Source organism: Astyanax mexicanus, chromosome 22 (assembly GCF_023375975.1).
Source record: "Astyanax mexicanus isolate ESR-SI-001 chromosome 22, AstMex3_surface, whole genome shotgun sequence".
Classification (NCBI taxonomy): domain Eukaryota; kingdom Metazoa; phylum Chordata; class Actinopteri; order Characiformes; family Acestrorhamphidae; genus Astyanax; species Astyanax mexicanus.
Genome location: NC_064429.1, coordinates 28,254,194 through 28,273,506, shown reverse-complemented (window position 1 = coordinate 28,273,506; position 19,313 = coordinate 28,254,194). Strand labels below are relative to the sequence as shown.

The 19,313-nt window shown below is 36.0% G+C and overlaps 2 protein-coding genes across 2 annotated transcripts in view; one reads left to right on the top strand and one right to left on the bottom strand.

Annotated features, from left to right (window-relative positions):
- Window positions 1-921: 921 nt before the first annotated feature.
- Window positions 922-13,329, top strand: rab14 (RAB14, member RAS oncogene family). Its single transcript, XM_007239911.4, has 8 exons — window positions 922-1,073; window positions 4,342-4,400; window positions 4,491-4,544; window positions 7,173-7,350; window positions 7,811-7,877; window positions 8,913-9,000; window positions 9,639-9,669; window positions 10,549-13,329. The coding sequence occupies exons 2-8, from the start codon at window positions 4,349-4,351 to the stop codon at window positions 10,724-10,726; spliced, it is 648 nt and encodes a 215-aa protein (XP_007239973.1). The 5' UTR covers window positions 922-1,073; window positions 4,342-4,348; the 3' UTR covers window positions 10,727-13,329.
- cntrl (centriolin) overlaps window positions 13,200-19,313 on the bottom strand; it is a 34,926-nt gene continuing 28,812 nt past the window's right edge. Inside the window, exons 39-44 of the mRNA XM_049470287.1 lie at window positions 18,892-19,052; window positions 18,640-18,768; window positions 17,704-17,907; window positions 17,482-17,544; window positions 17,141-17,320; window positions 13,200-14,501 (exon numbers count right to left, since the gene is read on the bottom strand). Coding sequence (XP_049326244.1) covers window positions 14,412-14,501; window positions 17,141-17,320; window positions 17,482-17,544; window positions 17,704-17,907; window positions 18,640-18,768; window positions 18,892-19,052 — 827 coding nt within the window. The 3' untranslated portion in view covers window positions 13,200-14,411. The remainder of the gene's footprint in view (window positions 14,502-17,140; window positions 17,321-17,481; window positions 17,545-17,703; window positions 17,908-18,639; window positions 18,769-18,891; window positions 19,053-19,313) is intronic.

Genomic DNA, 19,313 nt, shown 5'->3' with positions numbered 1-19,313 from the left:
AGTAATATGATTATATTATTTATTAACTATTATTATATTATTGATTTACTATTTATTTTCCACAAATCTATTATTTATACGTTCACTTTTTGGATCGTTCTTGTTCTTAATTCACAATTGGTTCTTATATTTAAGAAATACAGTGATGTATTAACGCTTGCAATATTGTGTTAAACCATTACAAATATTTATTTATTTGTATAAATAATTCTTTATTTTATTAGATGAAAATGCATATAATCTTACGAATGAAGCTTCTAATAAAAAACATACAATTTTATTTTATTTTTAAGTTTAAGTTTAAGTTTAAGTTTTTTTTTGTAGTTAAATCGTTTGGATATATTTTTTTTATATGTTAAATGATTCGTTTTGTTTTTTTGTCACGTTTTTTGTTATATTCGATCTTATTTTTTTCCTTTTAATTTTTATGTTTCATTACATAAGATATATGTATACATTCCCTCGCGAAAAAGCTTATAATTTATATTTATATTTATATTGTTTCAGCCATAGATTCTATAAAAATAAAAAATAAAAAAAACTATATCATTTAAGGGAGGGTACGGCGTAAAGGCGTAGTCGTAAATATATCTACATACGTACTGCGTAATGTATGTCAAGGCTGTGTCCCAAATTGGAAGTAATTTAGTTCAGCTGACTAACTGATCCCTTGCTGGCTGCCCATGCTGTCTCCCGCACAGAGGGCAGTGTAGAGACTATATATAGTGGAACAGTGGCTATTAGCTAACATTTTCACCACCCAATACAAACAGAAAACTAAGCTATATTATTACTAGTTCAACTTTAACACTGATTTATGTTGGATCATGTTTTAGGTTGGGTGCCTCACTTCCTGCCTCATAATCAAGCCTAAGTAGGCTGCGTATCGTGCCTTTGGAACGCAGCCTAAAAGATCCATTTACTACACCAGTGTTTTCCATTGTGGATCGCTGGGTGTCCGGTAGGGGGCGCCCGGATCACTGTTTTGATAGAAGCCTTGTAGGAAGAAAGTGTCCGCCATCCGTGCGAACCTGCCCTGATCTCGAAGAGCCGGCTCGATATTAATATTTTAGGTGAGTTAATCATCTTTAGGCTTTTTTATTTATATATACATTTACTTACAACGACCCACAGCTATTTAAACGCAGGTAGGTGCAGGCTGCGTGCTGCTGATAGCTGCTTTAACTAGCTAGGTTAGGTTAGCTTGGCATCTGTGTGGTTGGCTGGTTTGGGGTAGGCTAGGCTGATCCCGGGCTGGCCCTTGAGAGGAACTGGGAAAATAAAAACTAGCTGTACTGATTATTTAAGGTTATTTGAGTTAATCATGTTGTTATCGTGCTCTATTAACATGTATAGAGTGTCTGTCTATCGTATCCAGCTCTCTTTACGGCCCTTGTTCGCCTCTAACACTGAGCTAAAGGTACTGCCACAGCTGGTTTAAGGCGAGCCTGCCCACTTCGCGTGTGAGAGAATGACTTTGATCCGCTAGGGGGAGCCCGCGAATGAGAGCGTAATGAATGGTTGTGAATGGAGCTAAACGGCTAAAAAACAAAATAAAAATACTAATTAATCACGTGCCTAGGGTGTTTGTTTAGTATATAAAACTGGAGCAAATGTTTTGGTTAAAATGCAAAGAAAATTTGCAAAAAGTTTTAATGTTTCTACAGCATATGATTTTTGTTAAACCGATTCGCTAGCATCTCTGCTAACCAAAGAACACTAATTATAAAATGCTTATTAAAACTGGAGTTGGACACATTATTATCATTCACATCATATTTGGTAGGTTACATGCGATGGAACAAAATCGTCAATTCTCAAGGTCTAGTTCCACCTAAATGAGCCATTATTATCTAGAAATAAAAAAAAAAAAAGTTAAATGAAGAATAAACATAAAATAAATAACAAAGTAGACAAATGGGCAAAAAGAATATAAATAAGACAAGTACAGAAAGTAGAAGTAGCAGCAACTACATGAATTTCAACATGAAAGTATGAGAGGATTGCATGAGGCACTTTTGCTGTAGCCTCATGAATGTATAGAAAATTATGTATTTGAAGAAATTGATACATTTTCAGTATAAAAAAAACGTTTATAAACTCAAGATATTGCTCATTTGCCGTTTGAGCTAAGAATAAACCAGTTTAAAGTTTGTTCAGTAATTAATTTAGCCCTACACAATAGAGCTCTCGAGATTTGACACGCACTTTATTATTTGAAGATTGTGTGTCAACAATGCTTAAATAAATGTTTTTTTTATAACATTTTATATATCATTTTAGGCCTCCTGTGATCAATTCCGTTCATAGTTTTAGTTTATTTTATTGTTCATATCTGCACTGATGTTCTAACAATCGTATTGTCATGAACATTTGCCTTAATAAATTATGGACATTTCTTGGTTAAACACTGTGTGAACCCTGTCCATATGAACCTGTTTGTTTTGGGCTTTCCTCATGAGCGCCCTCTTGCGGTGGTGTAGCAAACAAACCAGGAAGTAATTCTGAAGTGGAGACTCTCCTGTATAGAGACTCTCTGGTACTGCTAGGTTCGTTAGCTAGCTAGCTTGCTAGTTTGGCTCTATGGTAAATCAGGCTAACCGGGCTCAGTAGCGTTAGCTTGCTGTGCTAACATAGCTGTTTACATGTAGCTTATAAGCTGTAGTTGAACGTAGCTAGCTAGCGAAAGTGTTTTATTGTTTTCTGGGTATGTGATTAATTAGCTAATGCAGTGTTTTGTCCTCCTGTCAACATGCCAACTAGCTATCTCAGCTAGGTTAGCCCTCGTTAGCTGGTGAAGCTAACCGAGCTTTAGCTAAATATCTCCAGTTAGACCCTGCAGAATCTCAGAATCTTACAGAAGCTCAGTCAGAATTTCTCGTTTTCTCCGTTTTCTGTCTGTTGGAGAGGCTCTTAACGCTGGCCCGGTTGATGCCCCGGCACTGCTCAGCTGGATAACGCTGGGGTGCAGTATTGCTGGTTTTAGCCGCAAATGCAGTCCAGTTTATATTCATAATCAGGATTCTGATTTCTGTACAGATCCCTCTAAACGCGGCAAGGTTAATGTTGCTGTTTTTCCTGATTTTACAGTCCCTTCTTTTATTTTATAAACGAACACTTCCCTCAGTTTATTAAACCATTATCCCAATTTAACAATCCGTTCCTTAATTTAATAAATAATTCCCTCAATCATTTCCTCAATTTAACAATCCGTTCCCTATTTTAATACACTGTTTCCTAGGCTAAACTAACCTTTCCCCTTAGTTTATTAAATAATTTCCTCAATTTAACAATCTGTTTCCTATTTTAATGCATTGTTTCCTTAGTTAAATAAACCATTCCTCCAATTTAACAGTCCGTTCCCTATTTTATTACATTGTGTCCTCAGTTTATTAAATAATTCCCCAAATTTGACAACCCGTTCCCTAATTTAATAAATCATTCCCTCAATCATTTCCTCAAGTTAACAATCCGTTCCCTATTTAAAAAAATGTTTTTCTCAGTTTATTATTAATATTGGGGATATTAATAATAAACTGAGGAAACCATGTTTTAAAATTTAACGATCTGCCTTCTATTTAATACATTGTTTCCTAGGCTAGATTAACCTTTACCTCAGTTTATTAAACAATTTTCTCAATTTAACAATCCATTCCTGATTGTAATTAATCATTTCCTCAGTTAGACAAACCTTTCCCTCAGTTTAATAAATTATTCCCTCAATTTAACAATCTGTTCCCTATTTTAGTGCATTGCTTTCTTAGTTTAATAAACCATTCCCTCAATTTAACAATCCATTCCCTATTTTATTACATTGTGTCCTCAGTTTATTAAATCATTCCCCCAATTTAACAATCTGTTCCTTAATTTAATACATTGTCTCCTCATTTTATTCAATTATTTCTTTTGTTTCGTAATTTTACATAATCTGTTCTCAGTTTGATAAATTGTTCCCTCAGTCTTAGATAGTAATTTCAACTGTTTTCTCTGCATTTTCACTTTTTGTTTTCTCAGTATAGTCACTCATTTCCTCAGTTTGATAGATAAATATTTGCTCGATTTTACAGTACAGTTCTTAATTTAACGTCTTGTTTTTTGACTTTATAAAAAAGTTTAGTCAGTGTACTCTCACTTTTGATAATTTCATGTTTTGTAAAAATAAATCTATTCCTTTATGTATTAAATTGCTTCATCAGTCTTAAAACACATTCTCATGATTTGATTAATTATTCTCCCAGTTTAGAGGGAAATAATTATTAAATTAAGATTAAATCATTTTTTTAAATCTATACCTTGATACAAAAGTATTCAGAACCTTGTTTTTGTCTTTTTCTCTCCCAGCACCAAAATGACGACTGCACCGTATAACTACTCCTATATTTTCAAATACATCATTATTGGTAAGTGGCCATCTTTCAACACATGTCCATATGCAGATTTTGCAGTTTTATTCTTTCAGGCACTGACTGAGACTTTTATTATGTTTGAAGGTGATATGGGGGTTGGGAAGTCGTGTTTACTTCACCAGTTCACAGAAAAGAAATGTAAGTATTCTTATACGAGCTTGGAAACGACACACTGCAGATAGGAAGTCAGTTACAGATCACGTAACACTAATGGCAAAATACCCTGGACTGTTACGACATAGTCACAACATAGATCAGGATTCTTATTGGATACTTATCAGCTTTAAACCCTACAGATTGTTAATCCTGATCCAAATGATGAGGAAAATAAGCGATAGAGGACATAAAAATTCACGTCAAAAAGTTAAACTTTTAGCAGGGCCTAAAGGAGCCCAAAAGGAGGTTTAGAGCTTAGAGATGGCAGTATGACTAGTTTATTGGTATGATATCTTCAGTACTTCAAAAACTCTAAACAAACTGCATGTATTTTCATTAGAAGAGAGCATAAATGATCAATATTTATTGGGTTAAATTGCATCGCATTGTGTGTAAAGTTAAACCAGATTTGTTGTATAACAGTTATTTTGTGTTTATTTTATTGTGTTATTTTGTATTTATTTTAGTTTAGTTTAGTTTTATTTAGAAGTGCTATTGTAGTTTGTCAGTTCTAATTGATCGAATAGGGGTTCACCATATTGTATGATATGCAACAATTTTGCCAAAATTCTGAATATTGTGAACTAGGGTTGCAACGGTATGAGATTTTCACGGTATGATAACCGTCTCGGAAAATACCGCAGTATCACGGTTATCACGGTATCACAGTTTGTTACATATATTATTAAACTGACCCTTAAAGAAATTACAACAAAGGTTTTTTGTTCAATTAACTATTTATTGTAGAAACTACAACATCAGGTGAAGGAAACCATGTTTTTCCACTACTCTTAAGGGCATTAAGAGTGTATATATATAAAAAAGTTGGTATATAACCAGATACTGCAGAAAGAGGGGATTTATTTCTGACATGATCCTCACAATAGAGATTTCTATTTTAAGGCTTTTATACCTTAAAACCTTCAACATATGAAAAACAGGCACGTCAGAATTTGAAAATAAACGCATGTAAATGAATGGCGTCTTTCACATCCAGTCCGGCGAGCACCTTTACACGGACACGTGAATCCATCGTAGCACGCACTTCACGCCTGTACCTGCGTGCCCAAATTTCGGATAACTCAGCGCTTTTGCGGGCGCTTACCGCATGGGTTGTGCACGACTACAAAGAGGTTTTATTTATGTTCAGATTAAAATTATAAACTGAACACATACTTTCCGCTGCACAGCGGGGTGGTGTTTTCGAAGATGGGAGAACAGGTTTGATGTATTTCCTCCTTTAGCTGTGACTTTACGGCCACATTGATTACAAGCTTGTTGATTACAAGATTACAAGTCTGTTTTCAGGCTGTTTGAATGAGCGAAATATGATCAGAATTATGTTAATTAACACTAACATAGAAGCATAGAACTATTATTTAATTAAAATGATTTTTAAGAACAGCTAAACACAGTGCGGAGAAGTTCACGTGCGAGAGAGAGAGACACAGAGAGAGAGAGACAGAGAGAGAGAGAGATTTGCGTGTTCTGATGTGAGCTACTCACAGGTAAAGGTTCTCTTTTATCTCCTCGTGCTCATTTTAGTCCAATACATAATTCTGCAGTTTCTCAGTGTTTTCTGTCGTATTTTGCGGCTAGCGCGAGCGCTTACAACTAACACCGCGGACCGCGAGGTGCTGCCGCTGTTGTGCCGAATCCGACTCCCTGCTCAATCCGACTCCCGCTTCGCGGACAGAATCAGCACAACACCTCCCGCTGTAGAACTGCGGGACTGAAAACAGCGCTTATAAATAAGTTAGTTAAGTTTCACTTTCAGTTTTCGTTATTTGGTTCGTTTTCATTAACAATAATAATTGTTAATGAAGCTCTAGTCTAGCACTTTCTGCCGTTCTCACCGCTGTGTGCTGAGTAGCTGAAGCGGAGCAGAGTTGCGCATGCGCGGGTGAGTTTCACCGCTGGCTTGCGTTTTACCGGTAATAAGCAAACACACACGGTATGATAACCGTGCATTTTAATACCACGGTATACCGTGAAACCGGTTACCGCTGCAACCCTATTGTGAACAATATTATACTCTGAAATATCGTGCGATATCACCCATCCCTAATTATCACATTAGGGTACCACTTTTTTTTTGGTGGTATTTTTAGCAAAAAATTCACACTGTTCTCATTTCCGATGATATATCTATTAGAGACAGATTATATCTGTCCAGTATCATTTATTTTACTTTAACCCTGGATATATGGAGATATTTGGAGTGCATTATTAATATTATTAGTATCAGGACATTTTGGAGCATTGACTTCTATTACAAATCTGATAAAATTCTAGTATTTCTTTTAAGTCTCAGTTAGGGGTGTGCAATATGTATGCAACAAAATGTATATAATAATTAAATAATAAAATAAAATTTTAATTTTGTTGCAGTAGTGTATTCTTGAAATATATATTTTTTTATGTATTTCTTTTTTTATATCGCCAAGAGTTTCGTTATCATGAAAATACCACAAAATATTGTGATATTATTTTAGGGCCATATTATATTGCTCGCCCCTAAAGCCTATTAAAACTAAACACAGTATTGTTATGTATCAGGAACATTTCTGCCCCTCATTAAGCACCACCTCTCTTTATTTCCTGACTCAGTTATGGCGGACTGCCCTCACACGATTGGGGTGGAGTTCGGCACGCGGATAATTGAGGTGAGCGGTCAGAAGGTGAAGCTGCAGATTTGGGACACGGCGGGTCAGGAGCGGTTCCGCGCGGTCACTCGCAGCTACTACAGAGGAGCCGCTGGTGCACTCATGGTGTATGACATCACCAGGTAACACTGAGCTCCTCTCAGCTTCATGCAGGGATATCATTCAGTTGTTTTGAAGTCTGATGTGAGCATGAAGGCTGGATATATAATTATAATAATTAATTATTTATTTATTTATTTATTTATAAATATATTTTTTTTTGGAGTGGAACATTTTATAATTTGGAATATCAATATTTGACAGATTTTAAATCTAGATTTATTCTATTAATTGCAATACCTATTTTTGTCGAAAAGTAGGCAACACCGGGCTACTTCTGGTTCAAATTTTATTTATTTCTGTGTAATGATAAATCATGTTGCTTTAGTCTTTGCTTCTATATTTTATAACAGCTTCTTTGATCTTTAGCCAATATGCACTGTTCATGTATAAGGCCCAACAGTCATATTGTAATATTCCTGTATTCATGTAATACCACTTTTTCTAATGCTAAATCTGATACCTGATGGTTCTACTCTGCAGGCGAAGCACATACAACCACCTCAGCAGCTGGCTGACTGATGCAAGGAATCTTACCAACCCTAATACAGTAAGTCTATTCATTTATATTTACACCATTTGTTATTGACAAATAATTTGCATTAATATTAATATTGACAAAATACATGAACCTTTAGGCTACTAAATTGATTTAAAAGTGAATAAAGTGACATACCTGATATACACCTGTAAAAAAACATATTTTTGGTATCTGGTGGTTTTGGCCCAAAAATTGTTTGTGTGTTTCTCTAGTTCTTACCCAGTCTCTATTATAATTATTATTAATAAAGCATGGTATGATTATCTAGGTACTACTGAACATAATCCAAAATCTGTCTTGTACAGGGTATCCACAGATCATTAAAAATGATTAAATTCAATTATGTTGAAAATAAACCCTTAATTTATCTAAAAAAAATCCATCTCCCAAATTGTAAAAAAAGAAAAATGCCACAGAGAGTTAAAAACAAATTTGGTATTATTTTTATGCATCGCATTTCACAATTAACTTACTAACATAATTAACAGTAACTTACTGTTAACAATAGACTAGACTAAATTGAGTTATTCATGCTGTACATGCAGTGGTTGAACAAGTGAGAGTTCTTGTTTGATAGGCCTGGCTTCTTTTTTATAAAATTGTAAGGATTACCTTTGTCATTCATAGTCCCTTTGACAAAATTGATGATTAGAAACAAACAAGTTTATTTGAGCCATGATTTTGCAAATATGAGCTCAGATGGTGAAATGTTTACTTATTGGGTGGATTAATTACATTGACGTTTTGTGTGCTTTTTGCCATTTTATTATTTTATTTATATCTGAATTGTGTCTTTGAGTGGCATTAGAAAGTCTTAAAATCTTAAATTTAATTCCTCCATTCCTCCTGCAGATACCCTGCTTGTAGAAAGCAACAATGCTACTCACTGTTCTGCACCACCTGCTAACCATATTCCTGATATAGGGGCTAAATGTATTAAGTGCTGTACAATTAAATGTGTTGTGGGGATGGCTGTCCTCTGCCTCAATATTTCATGCACATTTAATATGTAGTGCTGAATAAATATATACATTCTTTCCGCAGGTGATTATTCTTATTGGTAACAAAGCAGACCTCGAAGCCCAGCGAGATGTGACCTACGAGGAGGCCAAACAGTTTGCTGAGGAGAATGGTAAGAAAAAAATCAAATACGAAATACAATATTACTCCTTTTCACTATTTCTTTAAGGTTACATAAAATTATTTTTAAGGGAAAATGACTAAACTCACAGAAATGCATGACCATTCTATAGACGTAGAATAATGAACACAACAATATTTTAACATAATTATTATACAGGAATGCCAAAGGTCAAAAAAGGAGTGCGTAAATTAATCAATAAGTGTTGGCATGGGAACACCCACACCCGTATAAGATGCTGAAGACTGGCCACTATGCTCATGGCAAAATGACCTGAATTATTATTCCAGTAGATTATTGGAAATTAAGTGTTCAGTTAGTTTCTTTCCTTTTTTTTCTTTCTTTTTTTTACAGCAGATTCTCATATACGTAGCATCTCTCCCTACTGGGTGTGTATGTGCTGTCAGCTCATGACTTATTAGTGCAATAGTGACATTCATCATCATTAGCCTACATTATTAAATTTAGAATTGTTGCTCTCTGTTGTTGTATTTTCAAGGGCCGAAACTGTTCAGTATGAAAGCTTTTTGCTCTTTGTCCATCTTTACATTTGGCACTGTATTATTTATGTTTTTACAGTGAGCACATTTTTGCTTTAACTTATTTGTCTCTCTCATATTTTATAACAGGCCTGTTGTTCCTTGAGGCAAGTGCAAAAACGTAAGTTAATTTCTTCTACTGTTGCTCTATTTATGTATTGTATAAAAAACAAACAGTAAAACTGTACTTAACAAAGTTACAGGGTTTAGGGGTGGGTGATATTATATCTAATCACAATATTAAAATACTGTTAATATATTTCATGGTATTTTCACAATAATGATACTCTTGGTGATATGAGACAAATTAAATTTTACTATTGCATAAGATATGATTTAAGGCACACCTCTAAAAGTACAAGAATTTTATCAGATTTGTAACAGAAGTCAATGATCCAGGATGTCATGATACTAAATAATGCACTCCATATATCTCCATATATCCAGGATTAAAGAAATAAATGATACTGGACAGATATAATCTCTAGTAGATAGCCTCTAGTAGATATATATATTGGGAAATGAGAACAGTGTAAATTTTTCTTTTGCTGAAAACAGCATAAAAGTAGTACCCTGATGTGATAATAAGGGGTGGGTGATATGGCACGATATTTCAGGGTATAATATCATTCACGATATTCAAAAATGTTGCAGATATTATTGCGTATGATAGGATATGGCACACCCTTAACAGGGTTGTGACATCATTATAGATCTTTATTAAGCTTTATTAATCAGGAGAAATATAGCATTTGTTTGAAAACAAATTCTGCCTTTTAACAAAAATAGCCAATCAGTTTACTGGTTGACGATATTTGGGAAGTCTAAACAAAAACAGATAGAGATTTTTAATTTTTTTTTTATTTATGCTAGTAGAGCATGAAAAAAATGAACTTAAACCTGCCGTTTATCATTATAACTATACAGCAGTGCTCTGAAGTGAACAGACTTGTCTATTCTTCAGTAAAGCTGAATAAATGTTGCTGTCTTTTGAACACAGAGGTGAAAATGTGGAAGATGCTTTCCTGGAGGCTGCCAAGAAGATCTACCAGAACATTCAGGATGGTAGCCTGGACCTGAACGCAGCAGAGTCAGGGGTCCAGCACAAGCCCACCGCTCCGCAGGGTGGCCGACTGTCCAGCGACGCACAGCCTCAGAAGGAGGGCTGCAGCTGTTAATGACCATGAAGACTTCCTTTTCTCTCTCTCTCTCTATCTGTCTCTCTATCTCTGTTCCTTTCCATATTTACCATACCATCCAGATCCACCCCTCTGCCTCTTTCTCTCTCTGCAGCTCTCTTTCTCTTTGTCTTCTTTCATTCTGATCAGCCGGCCTGTGTGATAGGAAGGTATTGGAGAGTAGTGTGTTCAGGCTGGGTGGTTCAGAACGACGGAGAAGAATCTTCACCTTCACCTTTCCTCCTCTCCTCCCTCTTTTCTCTTCCCTCTCCCTCACTCATTTTGCCTGTTCATTGCACACACGTCCCTGTGCACCCTGTGAGCACTCACTAGAGGAAGTCTCCTCCATGGAACACTAATCTAGAAGGTTGATAAACTGAAAAAGAGTAAGGAAAACAAACAGAAGAGAATGATTTAAGTTTATCAATAAGCAGAGTGATGTGCAAAACTGTAAATGAAACATCTCGTGTACAGCAGCTGTTGGAATACTTAATTATTTAAAGAGATGAAAACTTTGATATACGTCTTCTCGTTCGGAAACGAACGCGAGATGCCACGTTTAGGCGGAATCCGATTTTAGAATGTGCTTGAGAGGAGATGCATGATGACCTGTTCTTGTACATTTTGTTCAAAGGAGAAAAAAAAAATCTTAATTGATATTGTATTGTTTTAATTAGGATTTATGCAGTGTCACAAGTAACAAATCACCACATATTTATCCCTGTTTGTACCTACTCAAGACATTATAAATATACTACAACTACTATACAAGATGAATATTGTTAAACCAAATGGAAGTCCATTGTAAAAAGCTACAGAAATCAGCTGTTCTTTTGGTTGCTTCAGATGCAAGATGTTGTTTTAAGATGTAGAACAGTCATGATGATAGTAATATATTGAACGAAAGAAGAAAAGGACACACATTTGGAGTCCATAAGAACGTTTTTTGCACTTTGTAGTTGGTTTTCAACAGCTCTTTTATTATCTTATTATTAGTCTTAAGTCTGTTAGTCACCCTGGATGGTTCAGAATGAAATGTTTAGCTTACCCCTAATTAAATTAAAGCATCAGTTGTGTAAAGGCCTATTCACACCTAGTATTGATTTTTACAGATACAAATATACATACAAACATGTATTTGAGTCGTGTATTCTGAATTTCAGAAAATGCGCTTTTCTGCGTTTTACTTATGCATTCGAATCAGGCTAACCAGTGGCTGCAAGTGGTTCAATGCAATGTCTTGTTGCCTTCAGCAGCCAGAGTCAGAGAGAGCGTAATTGGCCATCTATCTATCCACTCTCTAGGTGGATAGATAGCGCTCTCTCCTCACATCACTCCCATTGTGATGCTGGTTAGCTCATGCCCATGTCTGTTGGCTGACGTATCAGAGCTGGGGACCCGACACTTTCCTCCAAGTGTGTTGGCCGCCTAGTGATGCTAAATTGGTGGCAGTGGCTGATTTCACATGTATTGGAGAAGGTATGCACTTGTCCTGACCCTCCCAGTGTTGGGAGCCTCGAGTTGACCAATCAGAGCTCCTTTATCATGATAGTAGATGGGGACAAGACAGATTAACTTGCTGTTAGCAGAACACAAAAGCTTGTATGATAAGAAATAGCTTTATGTGCCATAAGAACTGCAAACTATAGCCAGCTAGCTTCCACTATTAATGAGCACTAGTGCGGAGGGCAAAAATAAAAGAGAGCAGAAGAGTACAGGGAGCAGAAAAGCAGAAGTGGTGGTGGGAAAGCTATGGTCTCTCTAGCCTTGTGTACAGAACGCAGAAAGAAAAGATTTCGAGTAAAAATTCTAGTATGTTAAATATCACATACATTTTTTTTCATCTGAAAAAATCCTGCTTTGTGTGAACAGGCCTTAAGGATCCAAAACTATCTTACCTTAGCGAAGGAATTCTCCTCTTAGTTCTTATACTAAAAAAATTCAGTGCTCTTCAGATCCAGTGTAAATTCTACGCATATCAGAATATTATTCTTTTAATGATAACTTCTGTTGCCTTATTTATGTTTGCTCTCGTGTCCTCCTTTTTTCTGTAAATCCTGTTCAGTCTGTAAAATACAGTACATAATCAAAAATTTAAATCATCAAAAAATAGTCACTAAGCCTGAACAGTTTGAACGCAAGTAATTACAACTAATTTTAGGCTTTTGAGCCCCTTCCGAAGCATTCCTCTAGTTTACATAAATAACTTTTTTCACAGTGAAGAGTTTGTACTGTATAAGTACCAGTACCTTACTGCCTCTTCCTTGTAAAAGAACACCAATAATATCTAAGTGACAGGCACCAGAATGTTCTACCGGTAGACATCAGAAGGGGATTAAAAACGGCAAAAAGGTGAAAAGTCATAAGGAAACACTCCAGGAACATCTCTGTGTTTGGATGAGATTGTAAAGGAGTATGTGCGGAGTTGTTTTGTAAACTAAAATTCCTTTTATATTATTATTTGATCCATTCTCTTGCTTTTTTTTCTTTTTGTCTTGGTGACAACTTTAAAAAGGCGTATATATAACCTGCTCTGAAACTCTGAGGTATGTCTTCTGTAAGTGACATTTGTTTGTAATTATGTTAATAAAGACAATGCTGTAGACTGTCTCAGATCATACGTCTTTGTACTGTGTTGCATTAAAATATCCCATACCTATAAATAAATTATATAAATATTTTTATTTGCATATTTTAAAAATGTTATTTTAAAATACAATTACAAGAATTTACAAAAAAAATCTGATACTAAAGTGAAAGAAAAATTATACAGAGTAATACTTAATATATTACATAATATATATTGCAATGTAGGTTTCTGCATATTATTTACCCTTTTTTAACCATTACAAGTGTAAGTTTATTATTAATCAGTTCCTTTGCAATGGTTTTAAGCATATTCTATAGTGTCCCACAGGGTTCTATGTTAGGACCATTGAAACTGCTGTTAATTATGACGGGAACAGTAGACATAAAGTGGGTGTGTGAATAAAAGGGGGTTAATATTTATGCAGTCACTTATTTCACAGTATATACTGTATTTTACAGAAATCTTTGTGTATATTCTTGTTGGGAAAAAAAATATTATTTTGGGAAATATGCAAAAATATCCATAGAGAGGATTTTTTTAATAAGGCACTGTATATACAAAAATACAAAGGATGTCCTGTTTATATAGAAAATGGCAAATATTTTATTGCACACAGTTAGAACTGCAAAAGTGTTGTGTAAAATTCCAAGTGCTATAATAAATATTTTTAGATACAAGCTAGTAGGTTTATGTACGAAATAGTACAAAAAAAGGTATGATAATATACTGAATGCACAATTCACAGGAAACACTCAGTTTAAGTATCAATGTATCATGTAGTTTTAAGGCACAAACCTTTGTTTAAAATAGAAAATCGTATAACATGTCACAAACAGTAAAATCTGTAAAAGAGGAGATGAGCCTCTCCTTTTGGCCCTGAGAGAATAGAAATGTCATGTTAATATCATTTCTAATACTTTTTTCACCCCTCTAGTTTCATTCTTCTCATTCACATGTAAAAGTGCAAAGGCTCAACTTTTCTCTGGATGGACATCTATCTCTTCAGTCTCCTTCACTCAAGGTTGAGAGGCACTTAACCTCTTCTCTTTTAGTACAGGAAAAATGGCTTTAGTGCACTTGGCTCAGGAAGCGCGTTTAGTCTTTCTCTGGGAATGTGGGGTCTGGCCGAACAGGACTATAGGAACGCTCCCGGGTTCTCTGGTGCCTCCAGTTTTCTGTGGCAAACTGAAACAGAAAAACAAACCAAACCATTAAAGTTCATAAAGTTGTCTTATGTTCTAATGACTGTCAACCAGTAAACGTCTGCTGAACATGCTCAGAACAACGGGTTATGTGGATTCAGTGTTGTAAAGCAAAACAGCCTTATTTCCTTCTTCTGTTGTGCTTTTTTGATCTTATTTGCAGAAGTGAAAGTGCATTGAGGGGTAAGAACTGTGGCCCTTCATGTCTGGAGTTCCCCTAAACAGTGATTAGTAAGCTGCTAGCTTTATCTATCTATACTATACTGACAAAAGTATTGGGACACATGCTCATTTATCGTTTTGTCTAAAAACAAGTTTATTAAAAAGAGTTAGGATACACTAATTTTATGATGCAGTAACTATCTCTACTGTCCAGGAAATGCTTTATTAAGAATTGCTGTGGAGATTTGATTGCATTCAGTGACGAGAGCATTAGTAAGGTCAGAATGTTGAATGGCCACCACACCACAAGAGACTCAGTGGTAGCTTAGTACTGTAATAAAAACTAGCCATGATATATGAAAATAATAACACAATATTTCATGTTATTTTTGTGATAATGGTACTCTTGGGGATATGACAAAACACTGAATAAAATATACATATATATTTCAAAAATACACTACTACAACAAAATATAAATTAAATTTTATTACTGCATACGATATGATATGGCACTCCCCTGAGATATTAAAAACTAAAAAGAATTTGATCAGAATTTTAACAGAATTTAATGATCCAGAATGTCATGATACTAATAATATTAATAAGGCACTCCAAATATCTTCATATATCAAGGATTAAAGTAAAATAAATGGTTCTGGACAGATATAATCTGTCTCTAGTAGATATATAATGGGAAATGAGAACGGTAGTACCCTGATGTGATAATTAGGGGCGGGGGATATGGCACGATATTTTAGGGAATAATATTGTTCACGATATTCAAAATTGTTGGCGATATTATTGCACATGATACGATATGGCACACCACTAGTAAGAAAGCTGGGTCCTGGTGATGTACTAATGTACATCGTGATTTGTTACTGGCTTTGGATAAAAGCGTCCGCTAAATGTAATGTAGTGTAGTGTAGTGTAATGTAATGTAATGTATCATCACTAACAAAGTTATGGGTTCGATGCCCAGGTCTACCAAGCTACTATTTTTGGGTTCTTGGCCAAAGCCTTTAAGGCAGCACGGCTGACCCTATGCTCTGATCCCAGTGTGCCAAAATATGGGGTGGCTCAGTATTTAGAGCACCGGGTTTATTAATGACTTATTGCAAAATAATTGTAACAGAGACCACAGATTGTACATAAAAGTAGAAAGTACATCCCCAAACACTACCACTGTGATGTTTTAAAGCCAAAAAATGGGGCAAAATAGTAAATGCCATCTTGTTTGTGCTTGAGTATTATAGGAAAACTGGAGCCGTAACATTTGCAGCAGAGATGAAAAGCGATATTGATTATTAAAGGAGAACTGTGGTGTAAAACTGTATTTGGGTGTAGTAAAATATTAAAGAGTACTATCTTTGGCATCACATCAATGTTAAAAGACAGAGCCGGAGAGCGGGTTGTTTGGATGTTAGCATAGCCAGTTGGCTGACTCTCCTGCTGTCTTTTTTTTCCCATCCTCCTCCGGCTAGTGGAGGTAGGCGGTTCATCACAAACCCTGGAGATATCAGCCAATAGCATTCGCTGAGGGGAGTGACCCTGGCCCCTGACCCTGACCCTGCCGCAGGTAATTCACTCAGCATGCGAGAAAAAAAGCTCGAAAAAAAAAAACATTTTTTTTGCTTGCTAGTTTCACACTTGTGCTCACAAGAAGTTAATTTACACATGCAAAATTTGAAAAACACGCTGATTAATTTATTTCACCTGGTAATTTTGTACCCGACTTGTATTTTAGCCCTCGACTTTCGACTTTGATGTGATGCCATACCTAGCCTTTGTTAAATAGCCTACCTCTGCTCTCCCACAGCAGTTCAGACTCCAAACATGCTTTAAACTGGATGATATGAAGCATATTTTGCCCCTGCAGATGAATCGATTTTTACACCTTTATCCAGGCTCAAAATAGCTCCACACCTCATTGGTAGAATCTGGAGAGCTCTGACATTTAAAACGAGGCATAAATAACTTTAAAAGTGCACAAAAAGCTTAAAAGATTAACCTAGTCTCCGCCTGAGCCTGGATAACGGTATAGAAGGCGATTTATCTGCAGGGGCAAAATATGCCCCATATCATCCATTCTAAAGCATGTTTGGAGAAACTGCACAAAATTATTGGATCTCGTAAAGCTGTGGTAGAACGGAGGGGGGTATTCAACAAAGGTTAGTACTCTTTATCATATTTTACTACATCAAAAAAAAAAAAAAAAACTATTTACACCGGAGTTCCCTTTAACAAGCCCTCCCTCAGTCTTCTACCCTGTTGTATTGCAACCAGCCACCAGGGGGAGTAAAAGACGTTTTTGCTTCTTTTACACCACCAAGTCCATTTTATATACAGTATAAGCTTTAGTCATGGTGACAATTCCAAAGTTCCTGTTTATTGGCTTCAGACAGTCCAATTCTATTAGCAAAGACTTAAAATGGCTGTAATGGCACTCTTACTCACAGAGCTGAATTTAGAGTGGATATCAGAGTCGCTCAGGTGGAGATGACCGTGGCTGGATTTGCCCAAAAGCTGGTCAAGTTTATCTACCCGTCTGCGTAAGCCCTGAATGCTGCCTTCTGTCTGCTGCCTGCGCAGACTCAGAGCCTCCTGCTGGGAGAACATGGACCTGCGCAGCTGAGCCTGCAGTGGAAGACAGAGCAGAAACTTGCAATAAGAAATTAAAGCTTTTACATTTGAATACATTTAAAACAAGCTCTAATAATAGTAAGAGCAATTCAAATACATACACACTGACTACAGAAGCCAGTGATTAAATAACTCATCCAGAAGATAAACTTCACCTTTAGATGATCTTCTTGCTGCCTCAGTCTCTCCCTCAGTGCTTCTCCTCGCCACTGTTCATCCTGAAGACAGAGTCATAAGAGATATATGATGTGGACACCCTTGCATTTGTTTAAAAGTAGTAAACACAGCCTACATATAATCAAGAATATTTAAGATTAGAATATTTATATATAGAATATTTAAGATGAGAATTTAGGATGTAAAAACAGAACTCATACGTTATGGTTGAACGTAGCTTTCCTCACAGTCGGTGGAGAAGAAAGCAGGTTCTCCTTATGGCTCTCTGTATCTGAGGGTGTTAATGGTTGCAGAACCAACTCTTTCATACTGTTGTCCAATTCTGCTCGGACCTCCGACCTTAGAGAGCGGACTGTGTCCCTTATCTCTCGCAGATGAGCCCCTCCCTCTTCCTGATACCATAGCTGAAAATGCACATACACAAATCATTGTTATGTACAGCTCTGAAAAAAATTAAAAACTCTGGAATATAATCAAGAGGAAGATGGATGATCTCAACTGTCAAACCAGGAGTGGCATAAAGTTATCCAAAAGCAGTGTGTAAGACTGGTGGAGGAGAACATGCCAAGATGCATGAAAACTGATTAAATTCATTAAAAACCAGGGTTATTACTCTTAAAACTTTATAAATATAAAATTGTTTTCTTTGCATTATTTGAGGTCTGAAAAATCCAAAAGCAGTGTATAAGACTGGTGGAGGAGAACATGCCAAGATGCATGAAAACTGATTAAATTGATTAAAAACCAGGGTTATTCCTCTTAAAACTTGATTTCTTTGCATTATTTGAGGTCTGCACCATTTGTGTTGTCAGCCATTTCTCATTTTCAGCAAATAAATGCTCTAAATGACAATATTTGAGATTTTTGTCTGCAGTTTTAAACATACAACTTTACATAGCAAAATCAGGGAAACTGATTCAGAAACTGAAGTGGTCTCTTCATTTTTTTCCAGAGCTGTATATATATATATATATATATATATATATTATATACTCTCAGTTAGGTGCAGGCCTATAGTCATTAAAAAAATAACATACTGTGCCTCCCTACTGTCCACCGAAGTCAGTGACTTTCAATTAGGTCAGCCCACTTGCGCATAAATCATTTCACACTGCTAGAAACATTGATTTTGGTACCTTATCTTTGAGGCAAAACAGCTCCTGGGATTTGGAGTTGAGCTCCAGCTGCAGGTCAATTGCTCTCTCATGGCTATCTAGAGCTGCCTGATCCACCACCACCAGCTCTCTTTGCAATCTTTCTCGCTCCTGATCAAAGCATATTAAATATTTAATACATCTTCACTTAATAAACGTCATGGAATATGTAAACACCATCCAAATCTCTACAGAACTACAGAACGTAGTCTACAGTAAAGAGAGGAAAGGCACCTTCTCAGCTTGCTGCAGATTCCCTGTGCACGTCCTCTCTGTGTCCAGAGTGTCCTGAAGGTGCCGGAGATCAGAGCGGCAGGTCTCCAGCTCCTGCCGGACATCCCTCACCTCTTCAGTTTTGGCTCTTAGCCTGGCTTCCCTCTCAGCCAGCTCCTCCTCTGTTACACAAACACACACACACACACAACTGAGAGACTGTGAGAGATAAAATCAGCAGAGGTGGGCAATATTGTGAGCATATTTAGTTATTGTTATTAGGCATATTTTATTGTAATGAGCATAACGACATACAATAAACTTCTTTAATTACTTTGTGGATAACAAGTTATAAAACACAGACCGGTACCACTTTAAAATAAGAATACCTTTATAAAGGGTTTATAAATGGTTTACAATTATTAATGGTTACTAATTAACTA